The 22,317-nt window shown below is 38.0% G+C and overlaps 2 protein-coding genes across 3 annotated transcripts; one reads left to right on the top strand and one right to left on the bottom strand.

The window, feature by feature from the left end:
* The first annotated feature begins 5,065 nt into the window (after positions 1 to 5,065).
* On the top strand, positions 5,066 to 11,679 carry si:dkey-260g12.1. Of its 2 annotated transcripts, none has more exons than XM_042489395.1 (11): positions 5,066 to 5,274; positions 5,434 to 5,503; positions 5,646 to 5,703; positions 5,989 to 6,099; positions 6,289 to 6,432; positions 8,374 to 8,461; positions 8,706 to 8,758; positions 9,180 to 9,296; positions 10,645 to 10,667; positions 10,769 to 10,874; positions 11,059 to 11,679. In XM_042489395.1, exons 2-11 carry the CDS (start codon positions 5,435 to 5,437, stop codon positions 11,322 to 11,324), a joined length of 1,035 nt encoding a protein of 344 aa, XP_042345329.1. In that variant the 5' UTR covers positions 5,066 to 5,274; position 5,434; the 3' UTR covers positions 11,325 to 11,679. The 2 variants fall into 2 exon arrangements, with proteins under 2 accessions (XP_042345329.1, XP_042345328.1); XM_042489394.1 differs by having other exon boundaries at positions 5,072 to 5,274; positions 8,371 to 8,461; positions 11,059 to 11,677.
* Positions 11,680 to 11,740: 61 nt separating this feature from the next.
* On the bottom strand, positions 11,741 to 19,837 carry cd27 (CD27 molecule). The gene is made up of 7 exons (XM_042489416.1): positions 19,617 to 19,837; positions 19,137 to 19,272; positions 18,912 to 19,037; positions 14,172 to 14,321; positions 13,286 to 13,339; positions 13,080 to 13,184; positions 11,741 to 12,895 (listed from the first exon to the last, which is right to left on the bottom strand). The coding sequence occupies exons 2-7, from the start codon at positions 19,270 to 19,272 to the stop codon at positions 12,786 to 12,788; spliced, it is 681 nt and encodes a 226-aa protein (XP_042345350.1). The 5' UTR covers positions 19,617 to 19,837; the 3' UTR covers positions 11,741 to 12,785.
* Between the last annotated feature and the right edge of the window lie 2,480 nt (positions 19,838 to 22,317).

Raw genomic sequence — 22,317 nt, 5'->3', positions numbered from 1 at the left:
TTTAAGTAAAAATTCCACAACAAATTGGCTATTTTACCAAACACAGTGGTCATGTGACATTATTAGTCCACATTCAAATTTGCATCTCTGGGATTGGTTGCTGTATTATTTTTTTGCTATTTTTTGTTTTCTCTGAGCCTTTTTCTGCCTCTTTGCTGGTTGATAAATAGGGAGGCAATTATAAATGAAGGTTATGACAGCATTTTAGGTGCAAATTCAGAAGGCTCATCTTGCTGCACAGCATGGATGCAGATGTTTCGCAGAGCATTGGCATCATATCCAGGAGATAAGGTCAGTAACTTTCTAAATCATATAAGGTCCCCTTGTGATATCAGCTCCTTGCAAATGGGTCTCTGGAGTGCATTTCTGAGTTTGATATCAATAATGAAGAGGCTGAGTCTTTAAAGTCTCATAAGATGTCATGATTCAGCTTTTTTCTGCCTCACAGCTGCAGATTCAGAGCCTGCTCTCTATCACGTAGAACCACAGGCAAAGCAAACATTTAGTCATAAATAAATCATGACATCTGTTCTTTATTTAGCAAAACATGAGGTGGACAAGTGTGAAAAAACATAACCGAAACATTAGCTGTGAAGCAACAGAGTCGTGTTACTGAATATCAACATAACTCCTCCCTCTTGCCGATACAAATTTGGTACAAAGTTTTGGGTGGTCTGATCTGATTTACTTATTTACGTGCTTTGAATTACCTGAGTGAGAAATCCACTGTGAATCAGTTAAACCATGTTAAATCCAGGAGTAAATGGCCAAATAGCTCATAATGTCTCCAAATCTCATTATTTTAACAGCACTCACAATCCTGGCAATCAGCTTCAGTGTCATTTTGCTGTCAGGCTTAGAGAGACAAATGCAGCAACATTGCACCCCATGCACAGATAAAATTCATCCTAGAATAAGCAACAAAATCAATTTGTCAGAGCGAATTGTTGAACAAAGTCATTTACATTTCATCTGAACATCTGAAATGTAAGTAAAAAAAAAAGCAAAAAGAAAAAAAAACAATAACCAGGTAGATGGTTAATATTGAAATTAAAAACTCAGAATTTTCAAGATTGAAGTTGTAACTTAAAAGAGACATGAGATTAAAAACAAACAAACTTTCTCTGAGATTAAAGTTATAAATTTACAAGAAAAAAATCAAACTTGATTATTCTCTTAGATTATAATGTCATAAATTAATTTGGTATTTTAACTAATGGTTTATTGATTGTTTGTGTATTATAGTGAGGGGACACTCACCTGCTCCACCTCATCTTTTTTTACCTGTAAAAGAGCAAATAATGCACATTGATATATGACTTAATAGCATGTTTGTGCTGAGCAAATGTAATAGTAAACTGACTGTTTTCCTTTTCATGGGATGTTCAATCAAAATAAGGGGTCACACTCTTTTTAGTTATTATTAGTTCACGAAAAAGTGGGTAGAGGCAGAGTGACACACTCAAATATAAACCTTATTAATACCACTAAATATCATACATAAATGAATACATACTGATCCAACCTGGCAAGTAAAGCAATGTGGTTCCTTGACAAGGGAAAACAGTTTTTTAAATTTTTTTTACATCCCTTAAAATTTTGTCTTTAACAGTATAAAAAGACAAAACACAGACACAAATGACTGACTTTACAATCTCAGAGAATATCCAATCCTATCTTTTGAATTTACAACTTTAATCTCGGGAAATTAGTTTAAAGAGTTTTCAGAATATTATCCCCTCTCCCCCAACACTTTTTTTTTTTACATATTCCATGTGACAAATAAGTGATTGATCGTTTGAATACGCAGTAGAATAAATACATTAAACAGTGAAGATAAAACTGTTAATGGTGCTTCATCAGAAACCCAAAGCTGTAGGTGAGAGCAGAGAAATATGTTGTGAGTGTCAGAAGGCAGCATGTTTGTCTTCAGTTTTAAATGTAGCCGCAGACTTCATCTTGTGCAGTTAAAATCCCGTCTGCACTCTCTTGAAGCTGATCTGGAGTCAGCGTTGGCTCCTCATTTTTCTCTCTGACAGTAAAAGTACTCTGTGATGAAGCGCACTGACACCAAGGTGTCACGTAGCTGTTACTAATTCGTTTTATTTTCAGCAGTAATCTTAGATTAGTCGGATCCTGTGTAGAACAAAAAGATGGTCCTAAAATAATGTAAGTAGCCATTGAGTGCCAAAATAAAGATTGTTATTAAACAGGAAATTGCTGTAAAAAAAGTGACTATATATAGCTGCCGAAGCTATTTCACCAAGGTGCTTGATGTATATAAGTAAACCTATTTTTGAGCCTGTTTGCACATAAAGGAAGAGCAAAGCAAAAATGTAACTGAAACAATCAGCACTATGACTTGTAAAACATGTAACATAAAAATGTAAACCCGCTGGAAATAGGAAACTATATTTCTTCTATTCATATTTCCTCATCTTCTACATGTTGCAGGTGGGGTACTAGAATAATGAATTTAACATGAACACATACCTCAATTTTACTTTATTTAAGTTTTTCTGGGCACATTTAACCATGAACTTTGACTCACTGCGACAGTAAAACATATAATAGCATACTGCTGTCAGGGGAACACCACCCCTCATCACTGCTCTATCATCAGACACTGTTGTCTAAATATAGTCCTGGCTGTAGTTTTTTTCGTGTGGTTGTACCAGGTGAAATATTTCTTCTGCTTCTACTGCAACTCTCACTTCAAAGCTTTGTTATTGGAGGACGGGTTTGAAACTTATATAAACTCATGCATGTGTGGCTGTTGGAATCAGCTGAACGCTAAACGCTGTGTTTCCACTACTGTTTGAATACAGAAGGAGGATGTCAGAGATAAACTGTGTGAGACATAAAACACGCCATTTGTTTTTGTATAGTTTAACTTTCACACACTGAGTGAGTCTCTATGTATGCATGTGCCAGTGTGTCTGTTTCTGGGTGTTATGTCTGTACAATGAGTGTTTTTAAAAAGACTTTTACTGGTGAAAATGTACAACATGAAGAAGAAGGAAACATAGTCAGTCCAATATGTTGTCTTTATGTTTAGCATTTGAGACTGAGCTCAAATCAGAGATAAAATTGTCACCTCAAAAACTGTAAATATTTAAATCAAATGACAATGGAGTTGTTTTTTTCCATTGGTACTTTTTCTTTATGAGTGTATGTGGCTGCCAAAAAAGTCAATTTAAAAATAACTCAAGTTAAAACAAAAAAGCAGAGCTGCTGAAATGCAAATGCTTTAGCAAAATGACTGTACGATGGCTTTGATATTATACGTGTAAAGGAAATATAGCTTTGACTATTTACTTGTGTTCAAAGACTGCAGACGAAGAATGTTCACAGTCACACAGCTGGAAAGAAACTTTGAATTAAGACAAAATTACCTGATTGCTCTTTTTAGCTTTTCAATGGAAATTATGGCAGTTATGTCAGTCTTCACTTCTTCCATATCTTTACAGAGGAAACAAAATATTTAGATTCAGTATAATTCACTTATAATCCTGAGTGTTGATTGATCATCCAGATGTGTGACGATGCAGCTTTAAACATCAAGACAGTAATTTAGGCTAAAAAGCTTCCCTGCAGAGCTGCAGTATGTAATGTGTCACGAGAGACTGAAAGAATAAAAGATGCAACTGAGCAACAAAATCATATGTGATTATTTGTAAAAATTAACACACGTTTTTGTTCAGTTGACCCAAATTACAAAAAACACAAACTGAGGTGAAAAGAGTTTTTTTTTGTTGTTCTCGTAGTATTAACATGTTAATACATTTAAACAAGCAGCATTTCTTTCCAGAAACAGTGTCTCTGACACAAATTACAGATGGAACTGTTGACGCTGAGCTCTGTGAAGACAATGTGAGCACCACAAATGAAACTCAGCAACTTTCCACTGTAACATAAGCTGCAGAGACAGATTAGTATAATAAGTATAGTACTTACGTACATATACTAAGTACCATCTGTGGTATTTCCATTTTATGCTACCATATACTTCTACTTCAACATTTTAGAAGAAAGTATTGCACTTTTTACTAGGGTTAGGGTCTTTAAGTAACTTTGAGGATTCATTAAATTACTTGCAAAAAAAATGTCTAACGCAAGAATAAGAATATAAAATGTATATAAAAACAACTAAGCTTTAGTTATCTGATTAAACCATAAATTCAAAGTTTTAAAGAAAAAAACCCAGTAAACTTTCTGTTGCTGCCGTTACATAGGTTAGGCACAGCACTCCTTAACCACTGTTTTCTTGGTCAGTTCAACAGTCCGAGGCTCAGTTAAAGGTAAATTTATCTAATAATACACACACACACACACACACACACACACACACACAAAGGAAATCAGACAAAACCCCTTAAAATCTAAAAAAATAAAATAAGTAGCAAAACCTTTTCTGTTTTTCATCTTTCCTCAAATATTTCATTTGTGACCTCTTGAGGGCCCCTGTCCGCAGGTTTCGAGCCAAACTGAACAACCAGACTGTATATAAAGTTGTTAAAACAAGCTCCACATAGACCAGCTCCAATACAATAATCAGCCACTCTGCGTACTTTTACTTTGACTCTTGGATTTTTCTAGGATTCAAGAAGATTTTATATAGGATCATATAGGATTTTGAATGTAGCACATTTGTAAGTATTTTTGCATTAATAAATTAGCATTTTAATTTAATGTAATGGTCTGTCGATGCCTCTCCCGCCACTGCATCGTTATATACCAGGAATAAGTGAGATTTTTTTAATTTTGGGTAAATTCATATTTCGTTTCCACTGACTCAGCTAAAGAAAACTTGTAGGTGCTTATTACAGTGTGTAGGAAATCTGACAAATGAGATGTGATTTAAAAATATGCCATGACTTCAAATCAGAAATGAAATTGTAACCATTGCTATCAAAAAAATGATCTGCTCTTCCATCATGTTGTTGACACACGCTGTAACTGCACAGAAAGCAGCTCTTTGATTCGTTCCTTTTACAGTTTGCATGGAAAGTGATGAGGCTTTGATATAGAAACGTTAGTCAGATGGGCCTGCTGCATCTGAGAGAGCTGAACGTGTAAACAGGAGTGCAGCACACGGGTACAAATCAGTGGGCGGGGGAGACAGGAAGACAGGAAGATGTCACCAGGTAAGGAAACAGTGACACAGAGGATGAGCAGAGTGGGTGAGAGGACGGAGACAAAGAAAGAAAGAGTCGCACCTTGAGGAAGTGAACAAAACAACAGTAGAAGGACAAAGTACACATCATATTGAAGGTAAATGTTTTTTTAGTTTATTTTATATCAGCTTATTTATGATTTAATTGTTGGTGTGCTAAACTTTATAGAAAATGCTCTTTTTGTGTGGTGTATTCAGCTGGCCATTTGATATCTGTCATTTATTTAAAACATTTTTTAAACTTTTTTTCTCCATAGGATGGGACTTGAGCAGTGTTTTGTGATTTTCTTGATGTTATCCACACAGTTGGTGCTCAACTCTCTGCTGGTAAGAACGCCCTTTATCTTCAGTTCATCTGTCTCAGCAGTTGTATAACCTTGCAGATAAATAAACTAGTGTTTGCAAGAAATAGCTGTCAAATGTATAGAAGGGCTGGAGTTCATATCTAATTATGTTCATGTGTTAACAGATAGATGGGACCGACTATAACATGTTGAGGGCCATGAGGTGTCAAATGTGCCCTGCAGGTAAGATGATAAATGGCGTGAGCACCTTCAATTTCTGTCTTGTTTCTTATTTAGCTTTGACTCACTGTTTTTGACAAATGAATCAGCACTAGTTCATATTTGGATATTACAATGAAGCACTGAGGCATACAGTCTGTCACTCTCTGCACGTCCTCTCTGTTGATGAAAAGTGACGCTGCTGCACACTGTGCTGTATGACCACATCCTTCATTAATATGCGCTCAGTCTCTCTCTGCGCTCTGTCTCATCCGGTTGTTATATTTTTGCTTTTCTCTGTTCTGCCAGGTCAGTATCAGAAATCATGTACAGAGTGTGAGCCCTGCCCTGCTGGAAGCTACACTACTGAGACAAACCGTGAAGACAGCTGCCATGACTGCTTTGGAGACTGCATACCAGGTAAAGAAACTATGAGTCATTTCTACCAGCTGAATGGTTTCATCCATCACTGATGATGATACCAGTGTGACCTTTGGGTTTCTGTAATAAACAGAAAAATTATCTATCTCTTTGCATTTCTGGATATTACGTTTTTAATCCGCGATTAAAATCCCTAAAATCACCTCTTTTTTTTCCCCACCGTTTTAGAGTATAATCTGAAGGTGGTTCAGAACTGCACCAGCAAGTCTGATGTGAAATGTGTCTGTGAGGACGGTTACAGGTGCAAGGAAATGGTCCCATACTCAACAAACTGCAGATACTGTGTCAAGATCAAGGAAACAACCACATCTGGTAAATACTGAGCAGAGTAGACTCAACCAGCAGGGGGCCCTAATAAAACACAAACTATACCTTTGAAATTTTCACAGACAGTTATAGAGAGTGACCAATACTGACACCAAAGGCCATATAAACATTATTTACACTCGTGTGACAGTAATGAAAAGTTATGAGGACTCTGATCTGAGCTCTGGGGATTCCCTCTCAGGAGTATCAGAAATATATTTAGATACTTTACTTAGAATACTGATACCACAATGTAAAAATGCACCATCACTAGTAATAGTTGTACATACAGGCAAGTATTAGCCGGAAAATATACTCAAACATAGTAGCCTACTCATTTTGATAAAAAGGTCCCTGTCACAGAGCCATGATCATGTACATCTTAAAAGTTCCAGTGTGTAGTATTTAGCAGGATATACTGGCAGAAATGGCGTATAATATTCATAACAGTGTTTTCATTTGTTTATAATTCCCTAAAATTAAGAACTGTTGTGTTTTCGTAACCTTAGAGTGAGTATTGACATCTACATATGGAGCAAGTCCTATTCCACTGACACATTCACTCCCAACTCTGAGTCAGCGGCATTACATGGCAAACTATGACGCTTTAGATACTCCTCCATCATCAGGTTTGGACCCTCAAAGATGGCGTGTCAATTTTTGCTCGTAAAGCCCAGTATACACTGTGTGACTTTTAGGCTGCCTAAGGCGAAAGATTGCCATTGTGAAAGAAACGTGGCGATATCTTTGGCTCTAAAACGGTGGTCCTATGTTGCACAGTGAGAGAGGTTCAAGGATGGCTGTTATCACGGTTGTGCCATCAGACGTCCTGGGCTAAAATTCTGACAGTGTCAGTAATTTGGGATTACCATTTCACTGTGTGACTGCTGTTACGACCTACAAAAATGCTGCCATAGTAAGGGCTCCATTTGTTTGTTTACATTTTTCTCTTAACACTACAGCGGTGTAGATGATGACGCACACCGAGGATGTTTTGTTCATGTGTATTTACATCAATGGCCGAGGTCATAGCCTGCGATTTAGTAGGTGATTTCATCGCACAGTATGCATCAAACTCGATGTCCTACCCAAGTTTATTAAGACTCATGTCGCAGTGTCTCTTTTCAAAATACAGTTTGTACAGTTTCAGCTCATTTAAAAAGTTGACAGTAGGAAGATGACAGGAAATGACAGGAGAGAGAGATGACAGAGATTGGCCAAAGATTAATCAGTTCAGTTCAGGGAGACGAACAAGATGCCACAAAAATCAACTTTTACCCAAAAACAGAGTTGTTTTATCTAATTTTGATAAGAATAATGTAAAATTCTAATCTAAAAAAATAACTATATCTGTCGGCTAAATGTGTTCAGTTGAAGTAAGAATAAAACTTTCCTCTGAAAGTACAGAGTGTAGAGTCCCAGAATGTAAATCCTTAGTGCCTTAAAATACACGATGATGATGGGGAATTAGGTTTCCTCCTTACACAATTTTCCTGCCTCACACTGTACGCAGAACTTTCACTTGCTCTGCTATGACTTTTAAGTGGAGCACATGTTACTCAAACCCTCTGACCTCTCCTAGTTGTCTGAATTTTCTATGGCTAATATTTGATTTTCCACAATATGTAGCTGTCCATTAGGGAAGCGTACTGCATTCATTTGAGAAAAACAACTTTTTTTCTGAATGAAGATTATCTTAATCTGGAAAAAAAACAGCAAAATTTCCCCCTGAAAACTTTTCTCAGAATTCTGAGATAAAAATCACATTAATTCAGAAAAACAGAGAAATTTTTTTCCCCAAGTGAAAGCATTACGCCTTTGCCTGTTAGAGTTTTCTCAGGTTTATCTGAACAGTTTGTTGCATTTAAGCTGCAGCTATCTTTTGGTCCTGTGTTTGTCCTCTGAAATTTGAAACCAAATCTGTGACGTTTTTTTGTTCTCCAGAAGCAGCTTATCCGGCCAAAGATAAACACATACCTTCCTCAGCTTCCCCAGGACATAGCAGCACTTCCGCCAAACCTTGCCAGTTTCCCAAGTAAGTCCTGTGTTTCCCTTGATACAGTACATAATAAATTCATCTCAAAGTGGAGTTTTAAAACTTTAGATTCACATAAAATCCAAATCTGTACATTAAATGCTCTCAGAGTTACAGTGTAGTTACATTAAGATTATTTTAGTGTTTGGTATGGATATTACCAATATTGGAGACTGTCCTTGTTCATGGCGTCACATGTTTGAAATACCTGAGATATTCAACACTTCACTCTTATCTCACCCAGGTGTGGCACTCAGTCAGTCCCAAAGGCAGGAAATAGCACACATCTCATAGCAGGTGAGTGCGAGAAGAGGATGTGGAGAGGAAAAGATCATGTTTTGGCTCAAAATACCTGGTTTATAGGGCACAATCTGTGCTGCAGACAACACGGCAGCAAGTTTCTAAAAATGCCAATATTATGCAAAGCGCTGCAAACACAGCAATGATTTGTTAAAACACAACCAGTTTTGTTTTTTGTTGGTCTTGGAGAGTGATCTGCAGCTTGGCAGGCATCCTCAAGTGCAAAATGAGCTCATATACTTCGTGGCTTCAGAAACGCTGATATGATATGTGCATTACATATCCCTGATTTGCAGAAATGTACAATGCTAACATTTTCAATTGGACTGTGCAAGCGTGTTAGCATTTAGCTTCTGTGCCTGAGTACATCCTCAGAGAGACACTAGCATGGCTGTAAACTCTAGTTTCTTTCTCTCAGACAAGAGGAGTGCTCAGTTGGTAGTCATCTTGTGTCCAGTGGTTGCTGTGGGATGCATGGCTCTTGTGATCCTGTTCTTTGTTCGTCGTCCTGGAGATGAAACATGTTTCAAGCAAGGTAGGATGGTGTTTACATCCAAGCATGGATGGATTATTGAAGGGGCCTACCAGGCACAGGCCCAACCAACCCTCACCTACAAAATGTCACTTTAATAGAGACACATACCAACCACAAGGAGACTCAAAATGATGACAAAAAGATTTAAAGGAACAACAAAGAGACACAAAATGACTATAGAGAAACTTAAGATGACCAAAAAAGACACAAAAAATGCTCAATGACTACACTGAGACACAAACCAACCACAGAAAAGAGGCAAAACTACCACAAACTCTGTGTTTCTTGAGATGGTGGGGCCTTTTACATATGTGTGCCCAGGGCCCCATTGTTTCATAATCCGCCCATGCATCCAGGGCAGGTTCAGTCTTCAGTCTCTGATTCCACTCCAGTACACTTTTTGTCACATTCAGCAAATATTTCCTTATAGTCTGCATACTATCTGTTCTGTGTGTTCATACAGGCGTGACTATGTTAGGGGGAAAAAGCGTGACTTAGATGAGAGACACAACACTATCATGCTGTGCTCGTGCACAGGACAGAGGAAAGGTCATGTCTGTGCAGGAGGAAAGCAGTGGGAGTGAGGAAGACTGTTAAACAGAGCTTCTAACGGAGCCCTGAAAAGAGAGGTGTATTTGTTTTGGTGTTAAGTTCAGACGTCAACAGTCTGTCTCCAGAATTATGACTCCAGAATTATAACTCCACATTTAATTAATTAATTAAACTCTTGAAACTTTTGTTCACATCTGTTCTGCAAAACAACAAACTGTTTACTGAAAGCCTTTGATGACCATAATGAGAGAGCAACTATGATCAGAAATACATTATTAGCTTGTAGAGAGTTATTTGCTTTGTAAATCATATACACAGGGCTGTTTTTAGGATTTGAGGACACTGGGAGCTCAGCCTGAACCGCAGAAGGGGGGATTTTTCTTTTTTTTAATGCTTTTTTATGCACTCTGGCACTTTATTTACCCTTAAAAACTTTTTTTAAATTTAGCAGATTAATTATGAATTGTGATGAGAAAATATTAGAAGCTGTTGGTAATAAGTATTAAGCATAGAGTACTTTACAACTGCTGTCATTAAAAAAATACTGACTAGAGTTGAAAAAAAGGTTAAATGTATGTATCCATGTTAACAGTGGTGGGAAGTACAAATATGAATGGAGTGATAAATTATTCGATCTGGGGATTTAAAAAAATAAATTATTATCTTTTCTTAAAATGCATTTAGGCCCGGCCTATATATTTAGATCCAGGGCTATCTGTAAAACATGATCCATCATTGTTGGATGTGTGAAGAAACTGTCTTTCTTGTACTTATTTATTCATCTGTTGTTTTTCAGCTATTTCAAACTTATGCAATAAGGTGAGTAGCTGATTTACTCACCTTTTATCATGTACTATCTACATATATAGCATCACTTCACTATTGTTTGCCTCTCACTGATGGACGTGTGCTTTTTTTAGGAAATAAGAGTTGCTTCTCACAAGCCGAAGGAGTCAACTCATCAGCTCCCCAGAGACTCATTCAGTGCAAAACAGCAGTCGCCGTGCCTCTCAGCAGCCAATCTGGGTACTGATGATTGAAATGAAGAAATACTTGACTCACTTTGTGGAGTCATTAAGATCTAAAACATGTAAAGATGCAGCTGTGTTACTGTTATGAGTTGTACTTTGTTGTCTGCATGTTAATGTACTTCAACGGGTCTATTAAACTTTTCTTTAAGTGCCCTGTTTGCTTGTTTTGGTCTCTGTAGGTCCAGTCCACGTCCACAATCCAGGGACGGTCGTCTTCAGCTTGCTCGGTCAATTTACAAGCCAGGTTGATCCAACAGTTGAATGTGGGAAGAAACCTGAGAGAGTGAACAGTGAAGATGAGAGAGACTGTCCTGTGTTTCATCCCACGTCCTCTCCCAGTATTCATCTCTCTGAAGAGGAAAGGAGTGGAGAAATTGACAGCATTTTCTTTCCCTCTCAGGAGCAGGGGAAAGACTGCCACGTGTCCAAAGAGGAGGCACTGTGATGCATACTAAAAATCCCTGGAGATTTGTGTTGGTAGTTATGGCCGCTGGCATCCAGACTGATCCTAAAGGCATTCTTTTAATGGAAGGATGCATAAAACTGTGAAACCAAAGATGAATGTGGGGTAAATCCACCTCCCTCTGGCAAACTGTGAAGGGATCTCAGTGCTCCACAGAGACATTTTATCTGCATGCTCCATGACAGCTTGTGGTCAATGCACAGCTGGAACAGCTGGAGGGTGATCTCCTCAGTAAGTTATAATTTAAAATGTCATGTAAATACTCTTTAATAAGCTCTGGCAGTTCCCTATAAAGTATTACACCTGAATGTTTCCTGTTTTGCATAAATATTAGCCATTTTTATTGCAATAAAATTGTATTTAAAACAAAGAAAAAGTAGGGATGTATGCAACTTAAAAACAATCACATATAGTAAGCATATTTCAAAAAGTCTGTTTATACATAAAAATGTACATAAATGTACAACACAGTCTCACAGAAATATGTGAAATAGACACAACCTCTTTCAGGTCCATGTGTAGGATTTTGGGGGAGTCCTATAAATCTGACACACTGCTCCTTTAAAAATGCATTACGTGGCAGTAGGCAAAAACATGTGTTAAAATTACATGCTGGCAACCTTAAAACAATGCCAGTGCCAAGTCCAATGAGATCTGTCACAGTTTCAAACATGTTGTTAATGTGGTTTAGGTTGTGAAATGATTGCAGGTTGGCTAGATTTAGGGAGGGAAAAACACTTGGCTTAAAGAAAAATGCTTGAACAGGAGGCAAGTGACATTGTTTTATGTACTTTGCATAGTTACATTGTGTACCTATGTAAAGTACTTTACATTGTTTTGTTATGTCCGTAAAGTCATGTAACTATTTTGACTTTTGGTTTCACATGCAAGTCGGGTTAAAAGTCCTTGTTTGCTTGACCGTTCCACCACCCCTCATGCTCACCATGCCAGATTTCTTGCTCTTTATATGTAATTCATGTGTCCATCATGACAAAAAAACCTCACTGGCATTGCTCATGTGTTGCCAGCATGTTATTTTAACACATTTCATACCCACCACCATGTTAAGAGTTGGTGTCCAGTTTTCATATTTCTATGAGACCGGGCTGAAACATAAAGATGTGAAATATCTTTAACTTTTGTGTAACATAGTACATACCACTGTTTAGCAAACACACTGTACAATTTCTAACTCATGTATAACCATCAGTGTCACACTCGGTATCTTCCAGATTGGCTGTTTTTACACTTTTATCATCTTAATGTCACAGATGTCAAACAGTCGTTAAAACAGCATCAGTCTTGAGTCGAACTTTCGGTCATTCCATCCATCCGTGCAGGTCAACTGTTCTCTTTTCTCATAAATGTCCAAAACAGCGAGATGTTTTGCACTGAATTTCCGCCTGTCAAATTCTTGCTTATACAAATTCAGGCTCCAAAATCTCATACATCACATTGGTCACATTTCCCTAAACCTTCCTGGACAGGTGTGGATACTTCTTCGTTCTCAGAGTATCTTGGTGAAGGTTCAGTTTCTTCAGTCAAAAAGTAGCCTGAGCAACGATAGAATAAGGCAAGCATTTGAAATTGCAATATAAGGTAATAATCCTTTTAGATCACAAAAAAAAAAAAACCTCAACATAAGTTCATGCACAATATAAAATGTTAAAATGCTCGGTGTACTTCCTGTGTTTGTATATAGCTGCAGGGTTTTCTGCTTCATAATAATCCACTAACCGTGCTTGGATTTGATCCAGCGCAGAAAGGGCTTGATTTTTGTTGCAACAACTAGTGCAATTCCCGCACACAGGAGGGCAATTATTACCAGGAACCACACTGTATCTGTAATAGTATAAGAGACACATTTTTAGATTTACATGAACACCCGTTTGAGAAAGTTCTTTCTTTATATTGGCACAGTCCGAAGTGATGTCTTACTTTACCTCTGAGTGGTTGAGAAGGTTGCCAGAGTGTGGTGAGGGGTTCAGGTTTCGGGGCTGGAGGGGAGGAGATAAAAAAACCCCAATTTATCAAATCAGTGAAGACTCATTTAATAGGGCAATGGAAATATTGAGCTATTAATTGTTCAGGTTTGCCAGTGAGCTCGCTTTGATGTGTCTTACTGACTCTAGTCAGGAAGTACGGATTTCTAACCCCACAACACGGTTTATAATTAACTCATGTCACCTTGTGCGTGTGAACTGACTCCATGGTTACTGCAGAGTAAACAAACAGCCGCTAACTGAGGTCAGAACATGTAAAATACTTTATCGACATCAGTGTAATCTGATTTATTTGTGTTAGCTTTAATCATTTAGTTGTTACATCAGCAGGTAACTGTTTCAGCTGAATTTGAGTAGCAGTCCAGTGGTTACAGTGCTCCCTGTAGTGCTACAGAGCAACATGTTGACAGGGTTGCTGTTAAAAAGCAGTGATAAACAGGGATGTGTCAAGGAAATCTGAGGGTCTTAAAAGAACAAAGACCAACTTTTTATGGAGCTGCTGGGGCACTACAAGATGAAACAGAAGTAACAAATTATTATGTCCCACAAAAATGGGCATAGAAGAAATCAATTAGGACCTGTATCCGGCGAGTGTTTTTCCTCAGCAGAAAAGCGGTTGCACGGCGCTTGGGAGCGCTTCCCTAGTGTTTTCAGTAGAATTTGTTTAAGTGTCAGATTTGCTTTTATATGACGATTTTGTGTTTTTCAAACATCTGTCTGAAAGTTTAGTTGAATGTGCCCAATGATAGAAAAGTCTGCCAGAGAAAATGACTTCCTTTATTAGATTTTCGCTTTTAATGTAATGCTGCAGCTGACTCTCAGGTACCTGTAGTGGATGGAGGGAGTGTAGATCTGATGACTGAGGTTTGTGTTAGCACACAGTGTGTGCAGGGTTTGTCTCCGCATCTGTATCCAGCTTTACATCCGCACACAGTGTTGCGAGTGGTACTGCAGTTTGACTTATACACCATGTTTGCTGTAAGATAAAAAATACACAAAACAACTGTGTCATTAAAACATAGAGTATAATACTAATTCTTAGTGTATTAACTTGTATGACGAACACACACACTAATACACAAAGTTTGCCTCTGAAACATGACATAAGTTGGAAAATGAGAAATGACTCACAAACCAGACATGGCAGGTAAAGATTCTGGTTTTATGTCACCAGATGGTTATATTTTCACATTATTACCTGTTCTTTAGAGACAGATGCAACTGTTGTTTTTCAGTGAAAGCAGTATTTCACTTTGATGAAACTGTTTTAAGTTGCGTACGTCAATTTGCAAAATTAACGAAAAAAAAGAACTACTACTCTGAGTCTGATAGGGCCATAGTCATTACAAAACATCATCATAATAGTTGTCATTTTGTGTCATTTAGGGTCACAGTTCAGATAGATCTTCAGATCTTTGTGGTTGAATTCTGAAACTGATGCAACCAAAGTTCACATGTTGAACCAGGTATTATCTTCAATCCATTTCTAGTCTTGATTATACTCCACTGTTTCCCAGTAATGACAACTAGATGTCTTTACAAGCAGCATTTAAATGTGATGTTTTGAAACAGTTAATCAAACTCTTTGCAGGTGGGAGGTCACATATCACCTCAAAGAGGTGCATCTGGAGCTTTTAAATTAATGTTACTGAAGAAGACTGAATTGAGTGTAAAAGTAAAAGTTGACAGCAGATTTAAAGCAGTAGATATGTACGAAACTGAAGCCATTAGAGTAGATTTAAGAGTTGAAATTTTAACACTGTAGGAAAAGATTAGTGTAAAACATGTGAGGCCCCTTTGAAACTTTGTTTGCACATCAAACTCCTTGCAAATTGTTAAAGAGAAACATCAGCATTACCAGGATCCTATTTTCCCACATTAGTGTGTCTAAGTGACTAATACCAACACATTTTTTTTAAATTAGTCCAGTAATGAGAGACAGGGCTGCAACCACGCAACATCCTTAGTGTAACCAGATGGAGCAATTTTATGTCTATTAAAATAGGTTATTTTTTACCAGACAGGTTCTGATTGTTATGTGTCTGGAGTGCCTTTTATATCTTATGCTTGATGCAGTCTGTTTACCATTGCATCTAAAACCTTTTTAATCTGCCTTTTGTTCTAGAGTAACATTACAGTTTTAATTGTAAGTTTTAATATTTGATTTCTACTTTATTTTATTCCTGCTGTTTATCTTATTTCTTTTTTAATCTTTTCTTGATAAAAAAAAAAAGGTTTTATTGTTGTCTTTGTTGCTACAACTTCGTGCATATAGTTAATATATTTTTAACTTTGTGTTTTGAATGGTGTATGTTATCCTTCATATTGTGTTTGCGTTGTTTCAGTTTTGCTATGTGAAGCATTTTGGGCTACTCGTTTGTATGAAAGGTGCTATATAAGTTAAGTTAAGTTTCATTCAAGAAGAAGTCTTGTTTGGAGATTTCACGATTTTTAAGTCATGGATGATTATTTAGCTGTTGTCGAAAATGCAGATAAAACCTTTGAATTTGATGGCCACCCTTATTTATGTGAGCTGGAGTATAAATCTTGTGAGAGAACAAGACTGTTGGAGTGACTGTTTTTGAGTCACTTAAATGCCTCACCTGAACAAACATCTCAGGATCCTCTTATTAAAGGCAGATGTAATCAGTCAACAGTGGAAGATACTAAGAGGACACAGTCTTCAACCCCCATGTGTTTGGTTAATCTTAATTTATTGTTCATTGAATTTGTCTATTACCCAGCTGATTTGAACTTTGTTTTTTTGTAAAGGCCTGTTTATTTTGGGGGTAAAGTTTGTTTGGGGTTTTGATTTTGATGCAACATTTAGACAAATCAGTTTATAGTTTCACCCAGCAACTCTCCATGCATCCTTCAAATCAACCAACTCTAAAAACACCCAAAGCTCCCTGGATGATCAGACAAAACTATGTGTTCAAACCAGAGACAATGAGTCAATCAAGTCTATGGCGTCTGTGGGTGGCTATTTGTTTAGAAGGTGCAATAGAGACTTTTCCTTCAGCAAGACTTGGGCACAGCAAGAAACAGACCAGATCAAGCGTAAGGAAAAGAAACACCTATGATAATCTGAAAACACACCTATGATAATCTGAAAACAAAACAATCTGAAAACAATCTGAAAAAATAACCATTTTTAATCAACATACAGTGACAGTGCACAATTGCCCCGTTAGATTACATTGCCAGTGTTACGCATCAGGCTGCAGCCCTCTTCTCTCAATAGTGGACCGATTTCAACATTTTTTGCTGATATCAGTCACTTAGACATAAAAGTATGGGGGAAAAAGAGTTCAGATTTAAAAATGCGCAAATTGCCCTTTAATGCCCTTTTAATCAAAGTATAATCAAATATATATCAACGCTGTTTTATTGCAAGAAAAGTGTCTGACATTTATGTGTGGGTTGAATCATTTCCACCTGAATTAGTTTCCATAGCCATTAATTGGCATAAAGCCCAGATGTGTGTGGGATTGTGTTTATGACATTTTGAACACCCACCTTCACCCCCCCCTGCCGAGTGATATTATGTCAGACTATAAAAGGTTTGTTTACAGCTGCACTGTAACTCTTGATAATGTCTCTATGATATGTAGAGAGAGCGTCTTGGTGCACATGTAAAAGTCAAGTCAAAATTCAGACTGAGAATAACAGACTTCTATGTTTTCTCCCTTTTTCATTTTCCACAGTGACATTTAAAAATAAGCACAACAGGCTGTTTTTTGCTCACCTGTGACTTTTCTGTGTTCTTCTCTTTTTTCCACTGACATGATGATGGTCTACCCCCCCCCCCCCCCCCGCTGCTGGTGCTGTTGATACCCGTTCAGAATCCCACCCTCTGAGCTGGTTCACAGAGGGTTTCTCAGACCCCACTTCCCCCTCCTGCTTTTAATCTCTCTCTGACTGTATCCCACCATGACACACAAAAATGGGAAATCCCCTTGCATGTGTGACCTGAGGACTCTATGGGCAAACTTCTCTGAAATCATGTTACACAGACAGAGTTGAGTAACAGTGAAGAGCCGACTTGTTCATAGTTTTGTTTTGTGACTGGACCGGTCAGGACTCCTGAGAAGTGATGAATCACTCGTGTCATGTATCATGTTCAGGCGACATGACACACACACACACACAACAAACACTGAATCACAATGTTTCATATGAGGGCGATGACAGATATTTCTATCGTAATATTTAATTACTTTAAATCAAAACCAGTCCACATTGCATCTGATGCTCTGTTGGTGTTTGAGGTCCAAGATTTCTAGCATTCAGCTTCTTCATCCTGCATATGTTATAATGATACGGTCTGTTAACCATATTATTATTTATTTACTGTTTCCTAGGTTGAGATCAGAGAGCCAAAGAAAAGAATGGTTCAAATCTCCTGAAAGAATTCAGCCAGTTAAAGGGATAGTTCGAATCTTCTGAAGTTGGGTTTATAAGGTACTTCCAAACTTATAATGGTAGTGTATTACCTACAGAAGTGATACTTAACTGATGCTCATGGACCAAATCTGGCAGACAAACAGGCCTGCCGATCGTTTTCTAATTCTAATTACAATGTTTAAAAAAATAAAATAAATTATATTGTACTTAAAATGTAAATAAGGTGCCAGAGTTCATGAAAAAGCATCAAAATATAGCTTCTTTATCAAGAAAAGGGAAAGATCCAAGATCCGGTGCTAAGTTAAATCCTGGAAACACCCCTGTGTACATCTGATCTGTGTGGGGCTGCTGTGACTGGATTTGACTTGTTTATTCATTTCATCTAATAAATATTATTAATGTGAGTTAATTAACTGTATGCTAGCCTCTGTTATTTTGAAAAAGTGTCCCACAAGTGGAGCAAGTTGCGTATCCCTGATCTACAGTACATGGCAGCCAGCAAGCCCCCAGTTTCTGGAAGCAGGCGAGAGTACAAGCTAAGTATACTGCTGTAGATGGTGGTAGCAGCAAAATATATTTCAGCCACTTAAAAAACACCCACCTAAAATGACACTGCTTTACCTTACTGTCAGACAGCGCTTTCTAACAGGGAACTGAAGCCGTTTTATACGTTTTTGCTCTCTTCAAGGCCACCGGACTCCTTTTCATTTCATTTTACCTCACAGAACACGGGAGCTGCTGTTCTACCGCTGCCTTGATGGATTACTTGTTTGTGTCATTGTGTGACTTTGGTGAATCTGAGCTAACCCTTTAAAATACCAAAGTCGAACGTTAACAAAAAACACTGAGACTGAGGCAGCGGTAGACAAGCAACTCTCATGTTCCGTGAGATAAAATTTCAAATGAGTCTGGTAACTTTCAAAAGAGGATAGATAAGAGCTTCAGTCTCCCACTAGAAAGGGCTATTTGACAGCAAGGTAAAGCAGCGAAAATTCTCCAAACTGGGGGCCCGCTGACCGACATCTAAAAAACACTTTATATAAACACTACCATATAAACCATTATGGTATCATTGCTGTCATTGGCTGTTTCTCTACAAAGGATTTTCACACAATTCAGGTCTCACTCAAGAGAAAAAAAAAGATGTGAGATTACTCACGTTTATCACAGTTGTCACAAACTTCGCAGGTCAATTCTTCGTTGTAGTTTTCGATGAACCGGTTACCCTCGCAAGGTTTACACCTATGGTCACAAGTGTTGTCTGAACGCCTCTCTATAAACTGACCTGGAATATACACATAGACTTTACATGTTTGACCCGTTAGCAGCAAAACTATGAACTCTATCAAGATGTAAAATAAGTTAAATAAGATGTTACTGGTACCTGGTGGGCACATGTCACAGCATAAGCGGGGTGTCTCAATTGGCCAGGGATATTGTGTGCCACTGCAGTTCAAAGAAAGCACAGGAGAGAAGAGAGACAGCGTGCACAGGAAGGTAAAAGCACAGAGTGGCTGCATCTGGGAAGAAGAAGAGGTGGAGAGAGAGTACAAATAGGAGGAGGATGAGCAGGAGGAAGAGGTGGATCAGATATATTCACAAACTAACAGAGTGAATGACAGGCATCCTCTTAAAAATGACAAAAATGACAAATATCTAGCACTTTTTTTTTATTCACACAAGTCATTGCTATCAGAATTTGGCACTGAAGTTACACAATACGTTGTACACACACTTTCCAGATAACACTAAAAGATAAAGTCAGCCTTGCACTAATACAAACATCTCTCTAACTTCACAGGAGAGTACAGGAAGCTTTTATCACAGCTTTTTTTGACAGCTAATGCTTACAGTCTTTACTTACCGTGGATGAGAACGTGAGGTGAGATGTAACCTGGGACCCTCTGAGTGTGAGACTGAGCAGGGGACCAGAAGTGTATCAGGGGACTATTCATAAAATGTCAGTGATGACTCATTCTGAAAGCCTGACATCTTGACTGTGTCTTTTGAAATCTCTTTGCCCTGTTTGCTCATCCTGTCTCTGTCTATTGCTGCGACCCCCTTGGCTCAGTCTGTGTGCAAAAACATGCCCTCCACCAGCCTCCACATTTTTTCCATAGGCACCATCTCTCTCGTTTCATCCAAAATCAGTCTTTTGGTTGCAAAGATTTTCTATCTCTATCTTTCTCTTTCTTACATCTGTCTCTCTTCTTAGACTCGGATGACAAGGTTATTTCAGTGAAATATCAAACAACACTCATTTGCCTCTGAGTCGTCCTGTTGCACTTACAGAAAACTGTTGAGGAAATAAACATTGTTCCAAGAAACTATATTATGCTGATGAGCTGCTCTGCAACTTTATGACACACAGAAGTGAGCAGTTAAAAGAGATTCTGATCAAAAATACCAAATGTAAAGGTAATACTAAAAGTTACATCAATCATTTTATCATGAACATGAAAATCAAAGTGCTAAGTGGTATTATTGTTGGTGTTTCCATAGCCCACCGTTTGCAATTTCCATTACTGTTGGTGGTAACCACTTCTTGAAGTGGGCTGGTACTCAACGATATGCAGCTCTGGTACTTCTACATTTTGCTCTTTTTTGTGCACCTGCACTTCTTACAAGCTGCTGGAACTCTTTTCATCCCACTCCATGTCAGATTCTCTGCATGACTTATAACGACCCAAAATAAACTGCATTACCCAGGGGACATTATGTGAAACTCACCTGTTTTTAGTTTGCCCCTGCCTGCTTTTTTGTGCTGACCAGGCCCGCCCACAGAAATGACCCAGCCCCTGAGAATGTCCAGTGCATTTTATTCATGTAGTTTTATTGAATTAAAAAAAATAAATAAATAAAATAATGTCTTCATCACCTTATGGGCCCTGCCGTCGGCAGCTAGTCTACTTGTGTGTCATTTGATACGTCTGTCTTCAGATGCAGCTACATGCTGTTTGAATTACCTCTAACCGCATTGCCTGTGTGTATTACTTTGTCTGGGTGTTAACTAAGATAATTATTTGACCACTGTGGCTTCAGTTGTCCAGAGGACAGTAAAATGCTGCTGGTAATAAACAGAGAGAGAGTATTTGGGAAATTCCTTCTAATACAGTTGAAACTTTGCAGGTGTGAGAACTTATTTGTCCAAGTGATTACAAGCTAACTGGCATTTGTTTGCTACTAAATTTGGTCATATCTGTATTCTTAACAGCAAGTGTTTATTTTCCTTATTTAAACCATCTCCACCTCAGAAACATCCAAATAAGACACTAAGTGGCAGCTTTTTTTAATCTCAGCACGTCCACCACTTAGCTGTTAAGTTGTCTCTTCTCACCATCCTTGTCACTTTTTCACAGAAACCAGACCGCAACACGTGACCTGTCAACTGTGAAATGGGCCCTAAGGTTGAGGAGAGGATCATAAAAGGGGCTGCCTCTGCAGCCCCAGTGTCGGCTCTCTGCAACACTCAGAGTACAGTGATGACTGGAAGAGAGATGACTGAGCTAAAATCACTCTGTAGTGACTTAGAGCAAACCTGGTCATGCTTATCTTGAGGTTTCAGTTTTAGGATGCTTGACCGAAAGGGGTGGTTAGAACTCGCCAGAAACATGTCAAGGTTGCTATGATAAACTTAATAGATAATAAACAAAATGTATATTTTACTTGGCTCAAAACACAAAATCTACATGCAGACTCAGAGCTGCTGTCCTCAAAGGTTTTATGAAACTAGAATGACTGTTCGCACGAGCATGTGTGAGACCTCAAAGTGTCCGTACGTTATGGCAAATGTGCCGGTGTGAGTGTGTGCATGAGACATAGCCAGAAAAGAGAGAGAGAGAGAGAGAGGAAGAGCAGAGGAGGAGGAAGAGTACAGAGATGAAGACACATTTTTGTTTGCTCACAAAAAAGGAAGGGATGTGGTTTTTCTGAGGAAGCACTTGTCTTGCTCTGCTGACTGTGCTCTTTCATGTACTGTAAACCAGCAGAGTCTCGTGAGGCTACACTCTGCTGGCCTGCTGAGTAAAGTACCAGCCTACTCCAATTATAGTGCCCTAATTACAGTGCATCAAGTTATACTTACTATATTGCCTGCATTTAAGCTCTATACAGAAATATGGACCTACAAGTTGAATTTTCACTTTGACCCTTCATTTTATCCTCTTAATAGTTTTAATTTCTACATTAAATGATGATTTAAAATGAAATTTCTTAAAATCAACTTATTTTAACTGATCTTATTAGTCCCTACTAGTTGAGGATTTTAAAAAAAAAGTTTACAGGCCCATTTTTTCGTTAGAAATGCATGCAGATATCCAATGCATCTATTGAATATCTTTCAGCGTCCTTTAATGCCCCTGTTGAAAACTTTAAAATATACTCAATTTGACAATTATTTTTCAACTTGCTCCACAACAGTTTCTCCACATCTGACTCAATAGGTTTCATTAATGCCACATATTTTATATCTGCACATTGCATCTATTTTTTTACACTTTATACCATGAGCATTTGTACATTGTTTATCTTTTCATATCAAATAATATACAGCTTTTTTTTTTTTT

Source organism: Plectropomus leopardus, chromosome 7, assembly GCF_008729295.1.
Source record: "Plectropomus leopardus isolate mb chromosome 7, YSFRI_Pleo_2.0, whole genome shotgun sequence".
Lineage (NCBI taxonomy): Eukaryota > Metazoa > Chordata > Actinopteri > Perciformes > Serranidae > Plectropomus > Plectropomus leopardus.
The sequence above is the reverse complement of the archived record's forward strand: the minus strand, read 5'-3'. Positions and strand labels throughout refer to the sequence as shown.

Excerpts from the sequence above, each read along its gene's own strand:
- si:dkey-260g12.1 (XM_042489394.1), top strand. The coding sequence starts at position 5,435 with ATGGGACTTGAGCAGTGTTTTGTGATTTTCTTGATGTTATCCACACAG. Across the intron at positions 5,704-5,988 it reads GTGTCAAATGTGCCCTGCAG|GTCAGTATCAGAAATCATGT; the intron begins GTAAGATGATAA and ends CTGTTCTGCCAG. Across the intron at positions 8,462-8,705 it reads AAACCTTGCCAGTTTCCCAA|GTGTGGCACTCAGTCAGTCC; the intron begins GTAAGTCCTGTG and ends TATCTCACCCAG.
- cd27 (XM_042489416.1), bottom strand. The coding sequence starts at position 19,272 with ATGCAGCCACTCTGTGCTTTTACCTTCCTGTGCACGCTGTCTCTCTTC. Across the intron at positions 13,185-13,285 it reads ACCTTCTCAACCACTCAGAG|ATACAGTGTGGTTCCTGGTA; the intron begins GTAAAGTAAGAC and ends ATACTATTACAG. Across the intron at positions 12,896-13,079 it reads CTGGATCAAATCCAAGCACG|GCTACTTTTTGACTGAAGAA; the intron begins GTTAGTGGATTA and ends ATCGTTGCTCAG.